At 35.7% G+C, this 24,817-nt stretch overlaps 1 protein-coding gene across 1 annotated transcript in view; it reads right to left on the reverse strand.

The window, feature by feature from the left end:
• The window catches only part of RPS6KA6 (ribosomal protein S6 kinase A6), a 205,974-nt gene that overhangs the window by 74,364 nt on the left and 106,793 nt on the right, over nucleotides 1-24,817 (reverse strand). The window contains exons 7-8 of the mRNA XM_047075696.1: nucleotides 4,691-4,797; nucleotides 4,115-4,152 (exon numbers count right to left, since the gene is read on the reverse strand). Coding sequence (XP_046931652.1) covers nucleotides 4,115-4,152; nucleotides 4,691-4,797 — 145 coding nt within the window. The remainder of the gene's footprint in view (nucleotides 1-4,114; nucleotides 4,153-4,690; nucleotides 4,798-24,817) is intronic.

Below are 24,817 nucleotides of genomic sequence, written 5' to 3' on the forward strand. Positions count from 1 at the left end.
ACCTCTTTTTTATTTCAAGTTTTTATATAAATTCTAGTTAGTTAATATATATGGTAAAACTGGTTTTCGATGTAGAATTTAGTGATCCTCACTTACATAATCTTGATGTTGGTGGTGGGAATACAACTAAATGTATTTGTCAAAGTTTGCAGAACTATAGATGAGAAAGTGATTTTTTTAAATTAAACTTTATATTTTGAGACAATTACAAACTCACATGCAGTTATGTGAAATACTACAAGAGATCCTATTTACCTTTTACCCAGTTTCCCCCCCATGGTAACATCTTACAAAACTTATATTATAATATCACAGCCACAATACTGACATGGATGTTGCCATGATACAGAATAGTTCCATCACCACAAGGATCTGAAGAATGAGTTTTACTGTATGTAAATTATATCTTAATTCTATAAGTGATAAAAAAAAAGTTGTAGCCCTACATTGCTCTTAAAATAAAATACCAACATTAATAATTTTATCATCCCTCAAAACTAATTTTCTAACCATGTTTAATATTTTCATTTAAAATTCATTTATCCTTGTATAATAACTTGAATGAATTATGATTTTTAACATAATAAATTTTTTTCAATGTACTATTATTAGTTTCTTTCTCTACATTTTGAGACTTTTAAACTCTTGCACATTCCATTTCAAAGATGAAATATAATAAAAGCTAATCTTCAAGGTCAGTTCAGCTGAATATAACAACATACCTTGCACAGAAGAACACTGGTTTCTTTGGCCATTCCACAGAGGAGGAGAAAGGGAAGAGAATTTTCTTATCCTCCATTACCTTTCAGAGATTTATACCACTCCATAGAGGTCCTCTGCTGTTTTTTTTTGTTTGTTTGTTTGTTTTTCTGACAAAACTGACATTTAACACTAGAATTTGTTCAGCAATCAATTGACAAAAAAAAACTTTTATGATAATAAGACTTAGCTACAAGATTAAATAAAACATAGGTTAATTAGTGATTTCTCCAACCCACTATTTTAAAAACAAAATGCAGAGTTCAGCTATAAAAAGGCTCCTTTTGGGGAGGGAGGGCGGTATATCTTTGTAACCTTAAATGATTCTATGATTTTAAAATTTAAAAGCCTGCCTAGAAAACAATAATAAGTATTTACTATGAGTAAAAGTAATCTCAGTGACTAATTTAATAATTTAGTAAAAATTATTAAAACTATTTTAGTGTATACATTTTCTCTTAAATATCTAGTTCAAGTACTGTGTGATATAAATTTCTGACACCATATATTTTTTCTCCATTCTCTTTATATAAATTACCCTACATTGTGTCCCTCAGAAAACACATTATAGCAACTACAGAGAGTTCAAATCAATTGTGTGTTCAATTTATGGTTTTTAGTGGGATATTATGAGTAAATATTATTTTCTAAACCAGGCAGCTCATATTACATGGTTAATTTTATATAGACTATAAGGTGGGGTGTTCCAGAAAAATGTAAGACATAAAAGCAATATAAATAATATATTGACATGTATGCAGATATTTTCAGGGTACTTATTCTCATTCTACCAATCTTATTTTATACAATCATAATCTTGGTATGAAGTCAATTAGGCTCAAAGCATAGTCATACCAATGAACCTCTCTATAGTCCACTGCCATTCCAGCTAACCTGTTAAACATTAAGTGTATTCTTTACATCTAGAGGATTTTTAAAGTAGACAGGTCAAAAGAAAGATATTGCCTGTCTCTGGTACTTTTGACTGTAGTATTCAAAATGGGAGGAAGAAGATAGGAAAAGTAAGAGGAAAAGGAGAGGAAAATGGAAGAAAGACACACAAAAATTAAAAAAGAAAGGAAGAAAAAGGGAAGGAAATAATAAAAAGAAAATAAGTTAAAGGAAATAATGAAAAAACATTATTAGAATATTTACTATGAATGGTCACACTTTAACCAACCTGATTGGGATGTTCTGAGGTTAAATTCATAAATTTATTACTCATTTAAAAACTTTGAATTAGGCTATAATTATAAAATAGTGTCAATTACCTAATATTCATTATTGTATATTTCTTCAAAGAAATTTTTATGGCATCTTGAGGAAAATAGATTGAATTGTGCATATATATATATATATATATATATATTTTAACAATTAAATCTAATATGTGCGTATGTATATATATTTTTTAACAATTAAATCTATTTTCCTTAAGATGCCATAAAGATTTCTTTGAAAACATATACAATAATGAATGCATATATATGTGCATATATATATGTATATATAAAACATTTTCTTCCTATTACAAGCCTTCTGTCCCTTGTTTATAAGTTAACATTTATTCTAACTATTCCTTCCTCCTCAGCCAGTTTAAGTCCAAAATCTATAAAAGAAAAATTCACATTACAAGACTAAATATAAAATATAAATATAAAACAATTTGACATCATTATTCTCTTACTGGAGAATATAGGTAGGATTTATTCTAATTTTTTCCCACCTCCTTTCTTCATTCCTTACAAAACAAGTATACTGTAGTTTTTAAATGAAAATAATTAAATTCTAACCAAATTTGCAACAAAAACTTGAATGCTATAAAAAATTATATTATACATAAAATCTCAAAACTCTATTATTCTGTCTTCCTATTTTTTTTTCCTTTTCCTCTTTCAATACCTTTAAATCTACTTTGTATCTTCTAAATATGAAAAAGAGAATCAGGCTATGAATTAAAAAGATTTACTAAACTTTATTTGAGCTTGGTCACATTTTCCTGAGCTTTCAAGTTAACAGCTTTATACTTTATTTTTACATTGAATCAGTATACTTAGGAATTTAAAGCAACTTACCTTTAAAGTGTACTGGTCCAAAATTCTCTGTAAAGACCACATCTTCATTTTATTTCTGTTTTAATATTCTGATAATTAAATAAAGATTTTACTATCTATTTATAACATAATTAGCCTTTCGAGATTGACTCACTCAGCATAATACCCTTGAGTCCATCCAAGTTGTTGCATATATCAAGAGTTCTTTCCTTTTTACTGATGGGTAGTACTCCATTGTATGGATGTATCAGTTTGTTTATCCATTCATTCTCTGAAGGACATTTGGGACATTTCCAGTCTGGGGCTATTACAAATAGAGCTGCTATGAAAATTCGTGTATAGGTTTTTATGTGCACATAAGTTTTTATTTCTCTAGGATAAATGTCCAGAATGGGTACTGTGTGGTTGTATTTATATCATATTCTCAACATAACAAAACTAGAGTTGTAGAATAAATAAGTGATACCAGAAGTGAAAGTAGGAGGAGGGAAGAGATAACTGTAAATGGGAAGCACAAGAGAGTTCTTTTGCAATTGTAGAACAATTTTGCATATTCATTATAGTGGTGGTAATAAAATATATATGTGATAAAAATGTCATAGAATTATACACAAAAAAATACATGCATGCAAAAACTAGTGAAATCCAAGTAAAATATATGGTCCAGTGAGTTGTACTATATCAATTAATTTCCAGGGTTTAATAAAGCACTGCAGTTTCATAAGATGTCACCATTGGGGAAAGCTGAGTGATGGGTACACAGGTCCTCTCAGTACTATTTTTGCAACTTACTAAGAATCTACAATTATTTGAAAATAAAAGTTTTTTTTAAATGGTATAATAGATATATTTTATGCCTAATAATCCTGTAAGGATTTAGCACCTTGTCTTATAGTAAACCCTCAATATTCAAAATAAGGAAAAATAAAACATGTTTTCACAAATAAAGAAAAAAAGGAACTTCTGATTCTGAAATACTTGGTTTAAAAGTTTATAATTCACTACACTTCAAACGTGATAACTACTTATGATAAATCTTATAGTCGAGATTAGCTAAAATAATGTTTTTACCTAGCATGCCAAATGTCATTTGATAATTAGGATAGTGACTCTATTGTATAAACTTTTGGTATTACAATTAGAACATATTGAGAGCTACCTTATCTACTTTTTAAATGAATTTTAGTTCACTAAAGAGATGAATAAAATACAAATTAAGTAAAAGAAAAAAGAAAACAGGCTTAGTCAGATATATATTAAATAAAATTATAAAATAGAGTAAAATAAGAAAATCTGCATACCTGTTAACTTGATATGTCCTATTTCATCAAGCAAAATGCTGTAAATCAAAATTCACATTCAACAAGATGGAATCAAATGTTTTTATATTTTCATTTACATAAAAATCATCATAAACTTAAAAATGGTATCTATTTGATTTACTGGAAAATATTTAAATGATTAACTTAAAATCAATGAGTATCTCGGTGCGCCTGGATGATTCAGTCAGTTAAAGCATCTGGCTTCGTCTCAGGTCATGATCTCAAGGCTCATGAGTTCGAGTCCTGCATCATGCTCTGTGCTGACAGCTCAGAGCCTGGAGCCTGCTTGGGATTTTGTGTCTCCTTCTCTCTTTCCCTTCCCCACGCTCACTCTCTCTCTCTTTCTCCTCTCACTCTCTCAAAAATAAATAAAAATAAAAAAAAATTTAAAAATCAATGGGTACCTCATAAAGATTACTTGTTATAAATAAGTTTCATATAATTGCATAATTCATGTATATTTTCACATAATTTTTAAAACAAAACACTTAGTGGAGAAAACTGTAATTATAGAAATACTGGTGACAGGGATTCATAAGGAGAATATAGCCTTACTTTTCTGGTTTCAGGTCTCTATATACAATTCCTAATTGGTGCAGATGATCCAAAGCAAGTGCCAGTTCTGCAAGGTAGAATTTCACATCTTCCTCTGTAAACAGAACCTAGAATGCAATAATTTACCATTTGGTCCTTTCTTCAATATTGAATTTTAAAAATTTACTTCTTTAAAAATGAATAAACAGACAAATCTAGGTTAATTAAAAAAATAAGAGAAGTAGGTAGATGAAATTAACTCTTTAAGAATCCTCTCTTTAATACTGTTTTAATGCAAATCTTCCTAAAACATATAATGGAGTTTATATATCTTCTACATTGAATGTACTCTGCAGGATTTACCTTTTTGTAACACTTTAGTGTCATAATGCAATTATTAATTTTAGTACTCTGCTACAATGTAGTCATATTCTCAGGATTTTTGAAGTTTATAGGATATTTTGGTGTACCATTGGTAATTCCACTATTTCTACATTTTCTCTTTCACTGTCTACTATCACTTCTCAGGAATTTCACTATTAACAGCTCTAACTAACCCAAAGTTTCTAGTATACCAACACAAGATGTTAAATGAGTAACTCCTACATTAAACACAGTTCTAAACCCAGTGTCTAACCTAAAGAGTAGATCTAGGCCCATTCTGCTAGTAAAGTACTTGGGTTTAATGACATTTTATTCCTCATTTTGTGCCTGGGAATAAAGCTGCTATGGTGAAGTGAAAAGAGCACTGGAATTAGAATCAGATTAGCAGTGTAATGTTTGACATGTTACTTAGCCCTCTAGGCTTTAGTTTCTAAAGCTGTAAAATAAGGATAATAACACTTGCTATATCTACCTAACAAGGCTATTTTAAAAGCCATATTAGGGGGCTTGTGTGGCTCATTCAGTTAAGCGTCTGACTTCAGCTCAGGTCATGATCTCACAGCTTGTGGGTTCAAGCCCCATGTCGGGCTGTGTGCTGACAGCTCAGAGCCTGGAGCCTGCTTCAGATTCTGTGTCTCCCTCTCTCTCTCTGCGCCTCCCCCTCTCACACTCTGTCTCTCTCAAAATAAATAAATAAATAAATAAATAAATAAATAAATAAACATTAGTTTTTTTTTGTAAAAAAAAACATATTAGTTTATGTGGAAAAAAGCTTTGTAAATTGTAGAATGCTATGTATTTAACCATGAGGCATAATTATTATAGGTTTATGCCTATATTCATTCCTGAGCGTTAAATTTACACACAAAATTGGGTACTACTCAAACATCAGATGTAATTTTTAAGATTTATCAAAGGGTTCTGAATGTCAAAACAAATAACTTGTCTAGAAATTAGCTATTTTCATTAAAGAAATCTCTGGATTATTAGAAAAGCTCAAAATTTGAATGAAACATCATAAAATCTTATAACTGAACTGCCCATTTATTATTATGCTCACTGAATTACATAATACAGACTCAGGTTACTAGTAAAATTTCAGAGAATGAGCAGTTAAAGATAAATTTTGAAACTCTGCCTACTTCTGAAAATGATCTATAGAAAAACAAAGTTGTGCATTATCTAAATTTCAGAGTTCATCTGAATATAATGGTAAAAGTATATGAACATAATTTTCACTTGATACTTTATGAAGAATAAATATGTTTGTTACTTATTTCTCAGGAAGGCTAATCAAAACTTTCATTTAAACCTAACACATAAGAAAACCTTAAACAAATACCTTACAAACTCTAAATTAGAGTCTTTGCCTAAGTTTTATGGCAAGCATATTATTTTGTCATTAAACTGTCTGTGTTAAAAGCCTCATGAGAGACACAAATAAGAAACTTACTAAGTAGCAATTATATTCCAGTAACTTTGCATTCATTATGGTATTACACTCTTTCAAACAACCCTATGAAGTAGGTATTATCACCACCTTACATATGGAAAAAGAGACAAAGAGACAAAGTGATAAAATATCTTGCCCAGAATAACATAGCTAGTAAGAAGCAGGTCTAGGATTTGAACTCAGGAATACTTATTCCTAAGAACTACCTAAGAAGTACCTCTTTCCCAGAAGCCACTTCTGCCGGCTATATTTCAACTCTGTTATAGTTTCAGTACCATTAATGCTTTCCTATTCACTAATCACCCTATCACAAATGATCCCATGAAAAAAACATCACTTAAAACCCTAGCACCCTGCTAGGCTTTCGTTGTCTGCTCTTCAAATTGTTTGTGTATGTATGAGTTCATGTGTGTTTTAACATATTTAAGATCACACTATATACTACTTAGTGTCCTCCTTTTTACCCACTTATCATATCATAAGCAACATCCCATATCTTTAAAATGTTATACACACACACACACACACACATATTATAAAGTTATCTAAGATAATTAAGATAATTAAAAACTGGAAATAACCCAACAGAACACTTAGGTAAATTATGGTAAGTTAGTTTGGTGATATTATATTTTATGGTTCTCAATGCCTGAAGAATATCAACATAACTAATTTACCATAATTTACCTAAATGTTCATTTGGGTTACTTCCAGTTTTTCATTATCTTAGATAACTCTATTATATATATATATATATATATATATATATATATATATATATGTATTTTCTACACTTATGATTATTAACCCAAGAAGGATTCCTAAGAAATAAGACAGGAAGTACTAGGTTGGTAAAAATAAACAGTCCAAGATTTTTGACATAAAGAATAAAATTATTTTCCAAAAAAGTTTACAATAATTTATACTCCCATCAGCAATTTATGAAAACATTTGTCTTACTACATACACCATAGCACTGAATATTACTCTTCAAAAAATATTTTTTAATTTGCTACACAAAAATGTCACCAATTTTTTTTAATTTAAATTTTGATTCCTAGGCTAAACATTTTTTACCATGTTCTCTAGGCCTTTCTATTTTGTAAGTGAATTATCAGCAATGTTTTTGCCTATTTTTCATTATTTACTTACTGTTTTTTCAGTTGGTATAAGCCCTTTAAATATTAAAAATGTCAGTTCTCCATAATATTACTTGTAAATATTGTAATATTTTAAATATTTTCACCATTTTGTGCTTGTTGTCTTACATTCAGTAATTCTTAATTTTATGTAGTCAAATTTATGTATCATTTATGTATGATTTTCCTTCATTATTTTATTTATTTATTTATTTTTTTTAATTTTTTTTTTTCAACGTTTATTTATTTTTGGGACAGAGAGAGACAGAGCATGAATGGGGGAGGGGCAGAGAGAGAGGGAGACACAGAATCGGAAACAGGCTCCAGGCTCTGAGCGGTCAGCCCAGAGCCGGACGCGGGGCTCGAACTCCCAGACCGCGAGATCGTGACCTGGCTGAAGTCGGACGCTTAACCGACTGCGCCACCCAGGCGCCCCTCCTTCATTATTTTAATGATTACAGAAATCTCTATTCAATGGTCAACTACAAATTCAACTGCATTTTCTTTTAGAACAATTGTTTTCCCAGATTTAACTATTTAGGTAAAATTTATCATTTGTATGAAATAGAGATGAAAATTTAAAATGATTTTTCTCTGAAATATCTGATTTATAATATACTATTTGCTGATCAATCAATCTCTGCCATTAACTTTTTATCCATCTTCTATCATAGTAACATATGGTAAATCATATATACCAGAATATTTTGAGCCTATACAGTATGTGTCTAATCTTGTGTTGATACTATGATGTTTTGCTGATAGAAGTATCTTTATAAAATTTTAAACAAGAGGTAGGGCAAGAAAAAGGTGTGCCTTATTTTCAAAACCTTAGTTTTCCTCCATTTGTTTACTTTCCCAGATAAGTTGGTAAAAATAATTCTGTCACTTTCAAACAAACAAAAATTCCTATTGAGACACTGATTGAAATTTTATTAAACCTATAAATTAATTCTGGAAAAACTGGAAGCTCTAAAATTATCATTCATTCATCCAAATATATTTTCTGAATATTAGCAAAGTAAAACATAGCTTAAGAGTTTTGTGTGTGTATCTGTGTATGTGCATGTATATGTTGGGGGTGGGGAGAGAAATTTAGGAAGGTACCATTCCCTTTAAAATATATGACATATATCATAAAAGTCTTTAACACATACAAAATGTACTTTTAAAAGTCTTCTTCTAAGGCATAATGAAAATACCTCATTTTGGATGACATGACAATTTTATTGTATACACAAGTGAAGTATAACAAATAAATAACTTATTAATAAGCTGTCTAAAGAAGTAACAAATAATTTTCTAAAAGCCTGTACAACGAATATACTAATTTATTGTCTTTTGGGAAATGCATTGAAAATGCTTGCTCTTACCTAATATTCCAAACTTAGGAATCAAAACTTACTGACTGCATCTCTGTGCTAGTATGGGTTTAGATAGTCCCACATCGACAATGAAGGTCTGAAGAGTTTAAAAGAAAATTAGAAATGACTACAAGTAAGAATTGCTCACACATTCTTGAAATTTCTACACTATATCACAAGAAACCATGAATTCTGGAGCCTTGTTTCTCTGTTGTTATTCTATGTCTTGAGAACAGCTTTTATCAAGGTCCTTTAAAAACCCTCCTTGGAAGGGGGTCCTAGACAGACCCTACCATAAACTGAATTCTGTTCTATAATAAACAATATACCAAGATCACAGTCTATATTCATGCATGGCATGTTCTGCACTGGAGGTAGACAGATAGAAGCCAGAGACCTTAGCCACTTAAGCACTAGCTAGCATATCATAAGCATACTTTTCCCTTTTCAAAGTAAGTTCCACAGCTCTGGGAATCAATAATACCTTTCCTGTGCTCAACATTTTAATTCTGGAAGTGAGATGTTGATCCACTATCACCCAATTGAAATGCTAGTCCCAGACTACCACTTTAAGACAAAATGAAGTAGACAAAGACACGATTTAATCTTCTGCCTGAAACAACTAAAAAACAGTACAAAATCTATGAAATGACATTTTTGAAGACATTGGCCATCAGTCAACAAAAGACAGTGAATGTGAAAAATAGGAAACAAACAAGATAAGCATTACAGCTGTCCTACCTAACAATCTGGAAACAGTTTCTAAAGCAGCAGTGCAGGAAGGGCCAAGTAAGGCAGAGCCTTGAAGACTCTGAGTTAGTGAGAGGCTGGGGAGACAAGAAGGATAGAATTCACAAGATAGAGTACAGAAGGGATAATTTCGGAGAGAGAAAGAGAGAGAGAGAGAGAGAGAGAGAACAATAGAGTTATGTAGAGGTCTCCCTCAAGTATTTAGCAGAGAAATGCTTGGGACATATGAGTGAGGAAACTATTGTGAACTAGGAAACAATCAATTAAAGGATTAGAGGGACTATCCTACAGAATTTATACAGGGTGAGGAACATCCTGTTACCTCCAACCAGAGCAGGAAATCTCATAATTCACAGGGTATTGGATAAAGTAATCCAAAGTGTTTTGCATCAGAGTGGTGCAAAATTAGTCCCTGATTAAACGCAGTTTTAGTCCAGTTTAACAACCTGAAAAAAATCAAATTAGTTCTATATTCCAGAATAAATCTAAATATTTATAATACAAAAATATCCATCACCTAACAAGATAAATTTCAGATTGTCTGCCATCTAATAAAAAATTGCCAATCATGGACATGAGGAAACTACCTAAACCCAGGTAATCCTAAAGGATTAAAAAAATAATCCACAGAGTTCACAAAGGAACAGGATAGGTCCTGTTCTCAACAGTGAGAATATATATATATATATATATATATATATATATATATATATATATATATAATTCACAGGGTATGGGTTAGAATACTAAAAAGGGTCATGCTGCAGTATTGGCAAAAATTGATTCTAGACTAAATTCTGCTCTAGTTCTACATGACAAAGTTTAAAATCAAAACTCAAAAGCTTAACTAAATCTGAGAACAAAGATAATTCTACTTATAAGAAAACAATAGTATCCAGAATACAAGAAAAATATATTCATAATGCTTACCATCCAATAAAAAATTACCATGTAATTACACTTCTGTTGAAGCATGAAAGCAGATACAGATAAAACTTAAATCAATTGGTGTGGCTGTGTTCCAATAAAACTGTATTTACAGAAATAAGAAACTAGCTATATCTTCTGTGAGACCACAGATTCCTAACTCCTGAGTTACAGATTTACACTATAAACACTAAAACAACTGCTAAAATAACACAAAAAAGTGTTATGGATAAAAACAATTAAATTGAAAATAATGCACTAAAGGGGAGGTGGTGGTCCAAGACAATGTCCTGATAGGAAGATTCTGAACTCACTTCGTCCCATGGACACAGCAAATCTATGACTATATAAGGAAAAATTCACTATGAAAGAGACCTGAAAACTAACTGAACACTTCTTCACAAGAAATGGTAAAAGGCTCACACTTTAGAGCCTATGGAGGTGGTCTGAGGAACATAGGCCAGGGAGCATCATTTTTGTGCCCTCGCTCAGCCTTGATACAACATGCTGGTACCTCACATAAAGGAACTCATACACTCATATGAATTTCTGAATTTTGTAACTATAGCCCAGGGGCCCCTACAGGTTTCCAGGTCTGGAGCCCAGTAGGGTTTATAATTATACTCCAAAGGAATGTATATATATATATATATATATGCATACTTTACAACTCCTGCCTGAGGCTTCTGAGAAGGGGGCAACCTGGCGGAGAAGTAGTGAGACCTGTACTTTCTGCATCTCTCAAACAAAGAAAGTCTGAAGCCAATGGACTTTGAACCCCAAGAGTCTGGGAGGAAAAGAGACTGAGTATAACAGGGAGACACTGGAACAACCTTACAGGCTATAGGGCTACTTCAAGAAACAAATCAAAGGACACTTGATGGAGGATCCAAAACATCACTACAAGTAGGGAAATAAAATAAGCAAAGTCACTACAACAGACAGCAAGTAACACTCTCCAAAAAACATCTCCTGAAGGCCCAGGCCATGGACACTGTATGACCCCACCCCTTTAATATAACAGTTCTCACAGGTGAAGAGCATATAAAAAGCTTTTAAAACGCATAAGGGACAGAAAATTAGCCAAAATGATGAAAAGGAAGAATTCTCCGCAAAAGAAATTCCAAGAAAAAGTAACAGCTAAAGAATTGATCAAAACAGATATAAGCAATATAACTGAACAAATATTTAGGTAATAGTCATAAAATTTATTGCTGGGCTTGAAAAAAGCATAGAAGACAGCAGAGAATCTATTGCTGCAGAGATAAAGGGACATAAAACAGTCATGAGGAATTTAAAAATGCTATAAATGAAGTTCAAAATAAAATGGAGGTGGCTACAGTGCGGATTGAAGAGTCAGAGGGGAGAATAGATGAATTAGAAGATAAAATTATGGAAAAAAGAGGAAGCTGAGAAAAAGAGAGATAAAAAAATCCAGGATCATGAGGGGATAATTAGAGAACTAAGTGATTCAGTCAAACAGAACAATATGCATATCATAAGAATTCAAGAAGAATAAGAAGAAAGAGAAAGGGGCTGAAGGTGTGCTTGAACAAATCATAGCTGAGAACTTCCACAATCTGGGGAAAGAAACAGGCATTGAAATCCAAGAGGCACAGAGAACTCCTCTCAGACGTAACATGAATAAACCTTCTGCCTGATATATACTGAAACTGGCAAAATACAAGGATAAACAGAATTCTGAAAGCAGCTAAAATAAACAGGCCTTAACATACAAAGGTAGATACATAACGGTAGTAGCAGACTTATCTAGTGAAACTTGGCAGGCAAGAAAGGAATGACAGGAAATATTCAATGTGATAAACAGGAAAAATATGCAGCCAAGAATCTTTAACCCAGCAAGCCTGTCATTCAGAATAGAAGGAGAGTTAAAGGTTTTCCCAACAAAAACTGAAGGATTTCATCACCACTAAACCAGCCCTACAAGAGATCCTAAGGGGGGGCTCTGAGTGAAATGTTGCAAGGACCACAAAGTACCAGAGACATCACTACAAGCATGAAACCTACAGACATCACAATGACTCTAAACCCATAACTTTCTATAATAACACTGAATGTAAATGGACTAAAGGCGCCAACCAAAAGACATAGGGTCTCAGAATGGATTAAAAAAAAAACAAGACCCACCTATTTTCTGTCTACAAGACTCATTTTAGACCTGAGGACACCTTCAGATTGAAAGTGAGGGGATGGAGAACTATCTATCATGCTATTGGAAGTCAAAAGAAAGCTGGGGTAGCCATATTTATATCTGACAAACTAGACTTTAAATTAAAGACTGTAACAAGAGATGAAGAAAGGCACTACATAATGACAGGGTCTATCCATTGGGAAGAGCTAACAATTATAAATGTCTATGCACCAAAGTCAGGAGCACCCAAATATATAATACATTTAATCACAAACATAAACAATTTTATTGCTAAGAAGGGGTTAATTGCAGGGTACTTTAATACTCCACTTACAGCAATGGACAGAACATGTAGACAGAGAATCAGTAAAGAAACAATGGCCCTGAATGATTGGACCAGATGGACTTGACAGATAATGTAGAACTCTAAATGCCAAAGGAGCAGAATATACCTTCTTCTGAAATGCACATGGAACATTCTCCGAGATAGATCACATAATGGGTCACAAAACAGCCCTTCATAAGTATAAAAGAATTGAGATCATACCATGCACACTTTTCAGATCACAATGCTATGAAGCTTGAAATCAACCACAGGAAAAATTCTGGAAAACCTCCAAAAGCATGGAGGTTAAAGAACATCCTACTAAAGAATGAATGGGTCAACCAGGCAATTAGAGAAGAAATTTTAAAAATATATGGAAATAAATGAAAATGAAAAGACAACAATCCAAACCCTTTGGGATGCAGCAAAGGCAGTCCTAAAAAGAAAATACATTGCAATCCAGCCCTATCTCAAATAACAAGAAAAATCCCAAATACAAACTCTAATAGCACACCTATAGGAGCTAGAAGCAGAGCAGCAAAGACACCCCAAAGCCAGCAGAAGAAAATAAATAATAAAGATCAGAGCAGAAATAAACAATATGGAATCCAAAAAAAGCCCAGCAGAACAGATCAGTGGAACCAAGACTTGGTTTTTGAAAAAATAAACAAAATTGGTAAATCCCTAGTAAGACTTCTCAAAAAGAAAAGAGAGAGGAATCAAACAGATAAAATCACGAATGAAATGGATTTATTACAACCAATCACTCAGTGATACAAGCAATTGTCAGGTAATACTATGAAAAGTTATATGCCAACAAACTGGACAACACGGTAGAAATGGAGAAATTCCTAAATACCCACACACTACCAAAACTCAAATGGGAAGAAATAGAAAATTTGAACAGACCCATAACTGGTGAAGAAATTGAATCAGTTATCAAAAATCTCCCAACAAATAAGAGTCCAGGACCACATGGCTTCCCTGGGGAATTCTACCAGACATTTAAAGCAGACTTAATACCTATCCTTCTCAAGCTGCTCCAAAAAATAAAAGAGGAAGGAAAACTTCCAGTCTCATTCTATGACACTTACGTTACTTTGATTCCCAAACCAGACAGAGACACATCAAAAAAAAAAAAAAAAAAGAGAGAGAGAGAGAGAGAACTACAGGCCAACATTCCTGATGAATATCGATGCCAGAATTCTCAACAAGTTACTAGCGAATGAAATCCAACAGCATATAAAAAGAATTCTTCAACATGATCAAGTGGGATTCATTCCTGGGCTGCAGGGCTGCTTCAATAATCACAAATCAATCAATGTGATACATCACATTAATAAAAGAAAAGATGAGAACCATATGGTCATGTCAATAGATGCAGAAAAAGCGTTTGACAAAACACAGCATCCTTTCTTACTAAAAACCCTCAGGAAAGTTGAGACAGAAGGAAAAACTTAAACATCATAAAAGCCATTTATGAAAAGCTCACAGCTAATATCATCCTCAATGAGGAAAAGTGAGAGCTTTCCCCCTGAGACCAGGAACACAACAGGGATGTCCACTCTCACCACTGTTGTTTAGCATAGTGTTGGAAGTCCTAGCATCAGCAATCAGACAACAAAATGAAATCAAAGGCGTCAAAATTGGCAAAGGAAGTCAAACCTTCACTTTTCACAGATGACATGATACTCTGCATGGAAAATGTGAGAGACTTCACCAAAAGGCTGCTAGAACTGATACATGAATTCAGCATGGAAAACCTGACAGACTTCACCAAAAGGCTGCTAGAACTGATACATGAATTCAAAGTTGCAGGATACAAAATCAATGTACACAAATAGGTTGCATTTTTATACACCAATAATGAAGCAATAGAAAGAGAGATAAAGAAACTGATCCCATTCACAATTGCACCAAGGACCATAAAATACTTAGGTATATACTTAATCAAAGATGTAAAATATCTGTATGCTGAAAACTATAGAAAGCTTATGAAGGAAACTGAAGAAGAGACAAAGAAATGGAAAAAGATTCCATGCTCATGGATTTGAGGGACAAATATTGTTAAAATGTCAATACTACCCCAAATTTTTTTTAAAAAGTCAATACTACCCAAAGCAATCTACATATTCAATGCAATCCCAATCAAAATTGCACCAACATTCTTCTCAACGCTAGAACAAGCAATCCTAAAATTTGTATGGAGCCACTAAAGACCCCAAATAGCCAAAATAATATTGAAGAACAAAATCAAAGCAAGAGGCATCACAATCTCAGACTTTAGCCTCTGCTACAAAGCTGTAATCACCAAGACAGTATAGTATTGGAACAAAAACAGACACAAAGACCAATGGAATAGAATACGGAACCCAGAATTGGACCTACAAAATATAGCCAACTAATCTTTGACAAAGTAAGAAAGAGTATCCAATAAAAAAAGACAGCTTCGTTAACAAATGTTGTTGGGAGAACTGGACAGCAACATGTACAAGAATGAAGACAGACCACTTTCTTACACCATACACAAAAATAAACTCAAAATGGATAAAGGACCTGAATGTGAGACAGGAAACCATCAAAACCCTAGAGGAGAAAGCAGGAAAAACCTCTCTGACCTCAGCTGCAGCAATTTCTTACTTGACACATCTCCAAAGGCAAGGGAATTAAAAGCAAAAATGAACTATTGGGACCTCATGAAGATAAAAAGCTTCTGCACAGCAAAGGAAACAATCAACAAAACTAAAAGGCAACCAACGGAATGGGAAAAGATATTTGTAAATGATGTAGCACATAAAGGGTTAGTATCCACAATCTATAAAGAACTCACCAAACTCCACACCTGAAAAGCAAATAATCCAGTGAAGAAATGGGAAGAGTACATGAATGGACACTTTTCCAAAGAAGACATCCAGATGGCCAACAGGCACATGAAAAGATGCTCAACGTTGCTCCTCATCAGGGAAATACAAATCAAAACCACACTCAGATATCACCTCATGCCAGAGTGGCTAAAATGAGCAAATCAGGAGACTATCAATGCTGGAGAGGATGTGGAGAAACGGAACCCTCCTGCACTGTTGGTAGGAATGCAAACTGTTGCAGATGCTCTGGAAAACAGTGTGGAGGTTCCTAAAAAAATTAAAAATAGAACTACCCTACAACCCAGCAATAGCACTACTGAAAATTTATCCAAAGTATATGCGAGTGTTGATGCATAGGGTCACTTGTACCCCAATGTTTATAGCAGCACTTTCAACAATAGCCAAATTATGGGAAGAGCCTAAATGCCCATCAACTGATGAATGGATAAAGAAGATGTGGTTTATATATACAATGGAATACTACTTGCAATGCGAAAGAATGAAATCTGGCCATTTGCAGCAGCATAGATGGAACTGGTGGGTATTATGCTAAGTAAAATAAGTCAATAAGAGTAAGACCGATACCATATGTTTTTACTCATATGTGGATCTTGAGAAACTTAACAGAAGACGATGGGGGAAGGGGAAGGGGAAAAAAGTTACAAAGAGGTAGGGAGGCAAACCATAAGAGACTCTTAAATACTGAGAACAAATTGAGGTTGATGGGGGTGGGGGAGAGTAGAATGTGGGTGATGGGCATTGAGGAGGGCACTTGTTGGGATGAGCACTGGGTGTTGTATGGAAACCAATTCGACAATAAGGTATATTTAAAAAAATAAAGAATAAAATAAAACTCCTGCCTGAGGATCTGGCTCTCAATCCTGAAACTAGGTGCTAACTGAGATCTTTCCCTCTGGAACACTGACAGTTCTTGGCACACCCTCAACAACTGGAACCTATCAAGAATAAATCAGGATTCTGGGAAGATGGCGGCGTAGGAGGACGCTGGGCTCACCGCGCGTCCTGCTGATCACTTAGATTCCACCTACACCTGCCTAAATAACCCAGAAAACCGCCAGAGGATTAGCAGAACGGAGTCACCGGACCCAAGTGCAGACGAGAGGCCCACGGAAGAGGGTAGGAAGGGCGGCGAGGCGGTGCGCGCTCCACGGACTGGCGGGAGGGAGCCGGGCGGAGGGGCGGCTCGCCAGCCAAGCAGAGCCCCCGAGTCCGGCTTGCAAAAGCGGAGGGGCCTGACGGACTGTGTTCCGACAGCAAGCGCGACTTAGCGTCTGGGAGGTCATAAGTTAACAGCTCTGCTTGGAAAGCGGGAAGGCTGGAGGACAAAGGGAGGGTGAGCTGCGGAGCCCCCGGACGACAGAGCTCAGTTTGGCGGGGAACAAAGGCGCTCGCCAGCGCCATCTCCCCCGCCCATCCCCCAGCCAAAATCCCAAAGGGAACCGGTTCCGGCCAGGGAAATTGCTCGCTCAGCGCAAACACCCAACTCTGTGCTTCTGCGGAGCCTCCGGCAGCAGATCTGACTCCCTCCCGCTGCCACAGGGCCCCTCCTGAAGTGGATCACCTAAGGAGAAGGGAGCTAAGCCTGCCCCTCCAGCCCCCGTGCACCTTGCCTACCCACCCCAGCTAATACGCCAGATCCCCAGCACCACAAGCCTGGCAGTGTGCAAGTAGCCCAGACGGGCCACGCCACCCCACAGTGAATCCCGCCCTTAGGAGAGGGGAAGAGAAGGCACACACCAGTCTGACTGTGGCCCCAGTGGTGGGCTGGGGGCAGACATCAGGTCGGACTGCGGCCCCGCCCACCAACTCCAGTTATACACCACAGCACAGGGGAAGTGCCCTGCAGGCCCTCACCACACCAGTGACTATCCAAAATGACCAAGCGGAAGAATTCCCCTCAGAAGAATCTCCAGGAAATAACAACAGCTAATGAGCTGATCAAAAAGGATTTAAATAATATAACAGAAAGTGAATTTAGAATAATAGTCATAAAATTAATCGCTGGGCTGGAAAACAGCATACAGGACAGCAGAGAATCTCTTGCTACAGACATCAGGGGACTAATGAACAGTCACGAGGAGCTGAAAAACGCTTTAAAGGAAATGGAAAACAAAATGCAAACCACCACGGCTCGGATGGAAGAGGCAGAGGAGAGAATAGGTGAACTAGAAGATAAAGTTATGGAAAAAGAGGAAGCTGAGAAAAAGAGAGATAAAAAAATCCAGGAGTATGAGGGGAAAATTAGAGAACTAAGTGATACACTAAAAAGAAATAATATACGCATAATTGGTATCCCAGAGGAGGAAGAGAGAGGGAAAGGTGCTGAAGGGGTACTTGAAGAAATAATAGCTGAGAACTTCCCTGAACTGGGGAAGGAAAAAGGCATTGAAATCCAAGAGGCACAGAGAACTCCCTTCAGACGTAACTTGAATCGATCTTCTGCACGACATATCATAGTGAAACTGGCAAAATACAAGGATAAAGAGAAAATTCTGAAAGCAGCAAGGGGTAAACGTGCCCTCACATATAAAGGGAGACCTATAAGACTCGTGACTGATCTCTCTTTTGAAACTTGGCAGGCCAGAAAGAATTGGCACGAGATTTTCAGGGTGCTAGACAGCAAAAATATGCAGCCGAGAATCCTTTATCCAGCAAGTCTGTCATTTAGAATAGAAGGAGAGATAAAGGTCTTCCCAAACAAACAAAAACTGAAGGAATTTGTCACCACTAAACCAGCCCTACAAGAGATCCTAAGGGGGACCCTGTGAGACAAAGTACCAGAGACATCACTACAAGCATAAAACAGACAGACATCACAATGACTCTAAACCCGTATCTTTCTATAATAACACTGAATGTAAATGGATTAAATGCGCCAACCAAAAGACATAGGGTATCAGAATGGATAAAAAAACAAGACCCATCTATTTGCTGTCTACAAGAGACTCATTTTAGACCTGAGGACACCTTTAGATTCAGAGTGAGGGGATGGAGAACTATTTATCATGCTGCTGGAAGCCAGAAGAAAGCTGGAGTAGCCATACTTATATCAGACAAACTAGACTTTAAATTAAAGGCTGTAACAAGAGATGAAGAAGGACATTATATAATAGTTACAGGGTCTATCCATCAGGAAGAGCTAACAATTATAAATGTCTATGCGCCGAATACAGGAGCCCCCAAATATATAAAACAATTACTCATAAACAGAAGCAACCTTATTGATAAGAATGTGGTAATTGCTGGGGACTTTAACACCCCACTTACAGAAATGGATAGATCAGCTAGACACACGGTCAATAAAGAAACAAGGGCCCTGAATGAGACATTGGATCAGATGGACTTGACAGATCTATTTAGAACTCTGCATCCCAAAGCAACAGAATATACTTTCTTCTCGAGTGCACATGGAACATTCTCCAAGATAGATCATATACTGGGTCACAAAACAGCCCTTCATAAGTTTACAAGAATTGAAATTATACCATGCATACTTTCAGACCACAACGCTATGAAGCTTGAAATCAACCACAGGAAAAAGTCTGGAAAACCTCCAAAAGCATGGAGGTTAAAAAACACCCTACTAACGAATGAGTGGGTCAACCAGGCAATTAGAGAAGAACTCAAAAAATATATGGAAACAAACGAAAATGAAAATACAACAATCCAAACGCTTTGGGACACAGCGAAGGCAGTCCTGAGAGGAAAATACATTGCAATCCAGGCCTATCTCAAGAAACAAGAAAAATCCCAAATACAAAATCTAACAGCACACCTAAAGGAAATAGAAGCAGAACAGCAAAGGCAGCCTAAACCCAGCAGAAGAAGAGAAATAATAAAGATCAGAGCAGAAATAAACAATATAGAATCTAAAAAAACTGTAGAGCAGATCAACGAAACCAAGAGTTGGTTTTTTGAAAAACTAAACAAAATTGACAAACCTCTAGCCAGGCTTCTCAAAAAGAAAAGGGAGATGACCCAAATAGATAAAATCATGAATGAAAATGGAATGATTACAACCAATCCCTCAGAGATACAAACAATTATCAGGGAATACTATGAAAAATTATATGCCAACAAATTGGACAACCTGGAAGAAATGGACAAATTCCTGAACACCCACACTCTTCCAAAACTCAATCAGGAGGAAATAGAAAGCTTGAACAGACCCATAACCAGCGAAGAAATTGAATCGGTTCTCAAAAATCTCCCAACAAATAAGAGTCCAGGACCAGATGGCTTCCCAGGGGAGTTCTACCAGACGTTTAAAGCAGAGATAATACCTATCCTTCTCAAGCTATTCCAAGAAATAGAAAGGGAAGGAAAACTTCCAGACTCATTCTATGAAGCCAGTATTACTTTGATTCCTAAACCAGACACAGACCCAGTAAAAAAAGAGAACTACAGGCCAATATCCCTGATGAATATGGATGCAAAAATTCTCAATAAGATACTAGCAAATCGAATTCAACAGCATATAAAAAGAATTATTCACCATGATCAAGTGGGATTCATTCCTGGGATGCAGGGCTGGTTCAACATTCGCAAATCAATCAACGTAATACATCACATTAACAAAAAAAAAGAGAAGAACCATATGATCCTGTCAATAGATGCAGAAAAGGCCTTTGACAAAATCCAGCACCCTTTCTTAATAAAAACCCTTGAGAAAGTCGGGATAGAAGGAACATACTTAAAGATCATAAAAGCCATTTATGAAAAGCCCACAGCTAACATCATCCTCAACGGGGAAAAACTGAGAGCTTTTCCCCTGAGATCAGGAACACGACAGGGATGCCCACTCTCACCGTTGTTGTTTAACATAGTGCTGGAAGTTCTAGCATCAGCAATCAGACAACAAAAGGAAATCAAAGGCATCATTATTGGCAAAGATGAAGTCAAGCTTTCGCTTTTTGCAGATGACATGATATTATACATGGAAAATCCGATAGACTCCACCAAGGGTCTGCTAGAACTGATACATGAATTCAGCAAAGTTGCAGGATACAAAATCAATGTACAGAAATCAGTTGCATTCTTATACACTAACAATGAAGCAACAGAAAGACAAATAAAGAAACTGATCCCATTCACAATTGCACCAAGAAGCATAAAATACCTAGGAATAAATCTAACCAAAGATGTAAAGGATCTGTATGCTGAAAACTATAGAAAGCTTATGAAGGTAATTGAAGAAGATTTAAAGAAATGGAAAGACATTCCCTGCTCATGGATTGGAAGAATAAATATTGTCAAAATGTCAATACTACCCAAAGCTATCTACACATTCAATGCAATCCCAATCAAAATTGCACCACCATTCTTCTCGAAACTAGAACAAGCAATCCTAAAATTCATATGGAACCACAAAAGGCCCCGAATAGCCAAAGGAATTTTGAAGAAGAAGACCAAAGCAGGAGGCATCACAATCCCAGACTTTAGCCTCTACTACAAAGCTGTCATCATCAAGACAGCATGGTATTGGCACAAAAACAGACACACAGACCAATGGAATAGAATAGAAACCCCAGAACTAGACCCACAAACGTATGGCCAACTCATCTTTGACAAAGCAGGAAAGAACATCCAATGGAAAAAAGACAGCCTCTTTAACAAATGGTGCTGGGAGAACTGGACAGCAACATGCAGAAGGTTGAAACTAGACCACTTTCTCACACCATTTACAAAAATAAACTCAAAATGGATAAAGGACCTAAATGTGAGACAGGAAACCATCAAAACCTTAGAGGAGAAAGCAGGAAAAGACCTCTCTGACCTCAGCCGTAGCAATCTCTTCCTCGACACATCCCCAAAGGCAAGGGAATTAAAAGCAAAAGTGAATTACTGGGACCTTATGAAGATAAAAAGCTTCTGCACAGCAAAGGAAACAACCAACAAAACTAAAAGGCAACCAACGGAATGGGAAAAGATATTTGCAAATGACATATCGGACAAAGGGCTAGTATCTAAAATCTATAAAGAGCTCACCAAACTCCACACCCGAAAAACAAATAACCCAGTGAAGAAATGGGCAGAAAACATGAATAGACACTTCTCTAAAGAAGACATCCAGATGGCCAACAGGCACATGAAAAGATGTTCAGCGTCGCTCCTTATCAGGGAAATACAAATCAAAACCACACTCAGGTATCACCTCACGCCAGTCAGAGTGGCCAAAATGAACAAATCAGGAGACTATAGATGCTGGAGAGGATGTGGAGAAACGGGAACCCTTTTGCACTGTTGGTGGGAATGCAAATTGGTGCAGCCGCTCTGGAAAGCAGTGTGGAGGTTCCTCAAAAAATTAAAAATAGACCTACCCTATGACCCAGCAATAGCACTGCTAGGAATCTACCCAAGGGATACAGGAGTACTGATGCATAGGGGCACTTGTACCCCAATGTTCATAGCAGCACTCTCAACAATAGCCAAATTATGGAAAGAGCCTAAATGTCCATCAACTGATGAATGGATAAAGAAATTGTGGTTTATATACACAATGGAATACTACGTGGCAATGAGAAAAAATGAAATATGGCCTTTTGTAGCAACGTGGATGGAACTGGAGAGTGTGATGCTAAGTGAAATAAGCCATACAGAGAAAGACAGATACCATATGGTTTCACTCTTATGTGGATCCTGAGAAACTTAACAGGAACCCATGGGGGAGGGGAAGGAAAAAAAAAAAAAAAAAAAAAGGACGTTAGAGTGGGAGAGAGCCAAAGCATAAGAGACTGTTAAAAACTGAGAACAAACTGAGGGTTGATGGGGGGTGGGAGGGAGGGGCGGGTGGGTGATGGGTATTGAGGAGGGCACCTTTTGGGATGAGCACTGGGTGTTGTATGGAAACCAAGTTGTAAATAAACTTCATATTAAAAAAAAAAAAAAAAAAAAGCACCACAACAAATCATCACCACCCTTCCAAAGACAAAAAAAAAAAAAAAAAAAAAAAAAGAATAAATCAGGATGCTTAGACAATCACAAAGGTTTAAGAGAACCAAGAGCTAGGATATGGTTGAAAGATAAGGTTCATCTCTTACACAAGACCATTCTTTGAAGCAAGATTGGGATAAGTAGATGTTTCATATAATACACAGAAACACAGAAAGTCAAGTGAAATGAGGAAATAGACATATGTGTTCCAAACGAAAGAACAAGATGAAACCCCAGAAAAAAAAGACTTTAATGTAACAGATATAAGTAATTACCTAATAAAGAGTTCAGAGTATTAGTTTTAAAAATGCTCATCAAAACATTTTTGCTTTGATAGAGAAGCATGGAAACACGGTGAAAACTGCAACAAAGAGATAGAATATATAAGAAAAAATGAACAAAAATAATTGAGTCAAAGAATAAAATAACTAAATGGAAAAATACACTAGAGGGTTTCTACAACAGATTAGATGAAGCAGAAGAAAGACTCAGTTGTTTAGACGACAGGGCAGTTGAATTCACCCAAACAGAGTGGCAAAAAGAAAAAAAGAATTTCAAAACCGAAGATAGTTTTAGTATCCTATGGACAACATAAAACAGAACAACATTCACATTATAGGAGTTCCAGAAGGAGAAGAGAGAGAGAAAATGTGAGAAAATTTATTTGAAGAAACAATAGCCCCAAACTTCTCTAGCCTGTGGTGAAAACAAATATCTAGATAAAGGAAGCCCTCAGAGGCCCAAATAAGAAAAACCAAGGAAGATCCACACAAGATATTATATGTAAAATTTCAAAAGTTAAAAATAGAGATTCTTAAAAGCAGCAAGAGAAAAACAACTTATTACATACAAGGAAACCCCATAGGACTATCAACAGATTTTTCAGCAGAATCTCTGCAGACCAGAAGGGAGTGGCACAATATATTAAAAAGACCGAGGGAAAAAAATTCAAAAAATACTGTACACAGTAATATTATCATTTAAAACTGAAGGAGAAATAGAGTTTTCCAGACAAGAAAAAGCTAAAAGAGTTCATCACCAATAAACTGGTCATATAAGAAATGTTAGGGGACTCCTTTAAGCTGAAAAAAGGGGTATTAACTACTCACAGGAAAACACATGGAAGTATAAATCTCACTAGTAAAGGTAAATACAGTAGTCCTCACAATTACTGGCAAGAGATATGTTCCAACACACTCAGTGGCTGCCTAAAACTGCAGGTAGTGCCAAACCTTATACATAGTATGTTTTTTCAATACATACATTATGATAAAGTTTAACTTATAATTTTGACACAATAAAATATTAGCAACAAAAACAAATAACAAAAAAGAATAAGTATAACATTATGTTGTAATAAAAGTTACATGAACGTGGGTTCTCTCTCTCTCTCTCAAAATAATTGTTATGCTGCAATCGCCCTTATTCTTGTGATGATTTGAGATGATAAAATGCCTACGTGATGAGATGAAGTAAAGGGAATGACATATGCATTATGCCATAGCATTAACCTACTACTGATCTTCTGAGGATATGTCTAAAGTACGATTGTCTGCTTCTGGACTATGGCTGCCCATGGGTAAGAGAAACAGCACAGAAAAACTGCAGATAATGAGGGACTGCTGTATATAAGATAGTGGATTGGGGTGCCTGAGTGGCTCAGTCAGTTGAGCTTCTGAATTCGGCTCAGGCCATGATCTCACAGCTCATGAGTTTGAGCCTCACATGGGGCTCTCTGCTGTCAGCCTGTCATTGCAGGGTCTGCTTTGGATCCTCTGTAACCCCCTCTCTCTCTGCCTCTCCCCCACTCATGTTCTCTCTCAAAAAATAAATTAA

This window comes from Lynx rufus, unplaced genomic scaffold (genome assembly GCF_022079265.1).
Source record: "Lynx rufus isolate CCGP_SWC_20201006 ecotype Redwood Valley unplaced genomic scaffold, mLynRuf1.p SCAF_14, whole genome shotgun sequence".
NCBI classification, from domain to species: Eukaryota; Metazoa; Chordata; class Mammalia; order Carnivora; family Felidae; genus Lynx; species Lynx rufus.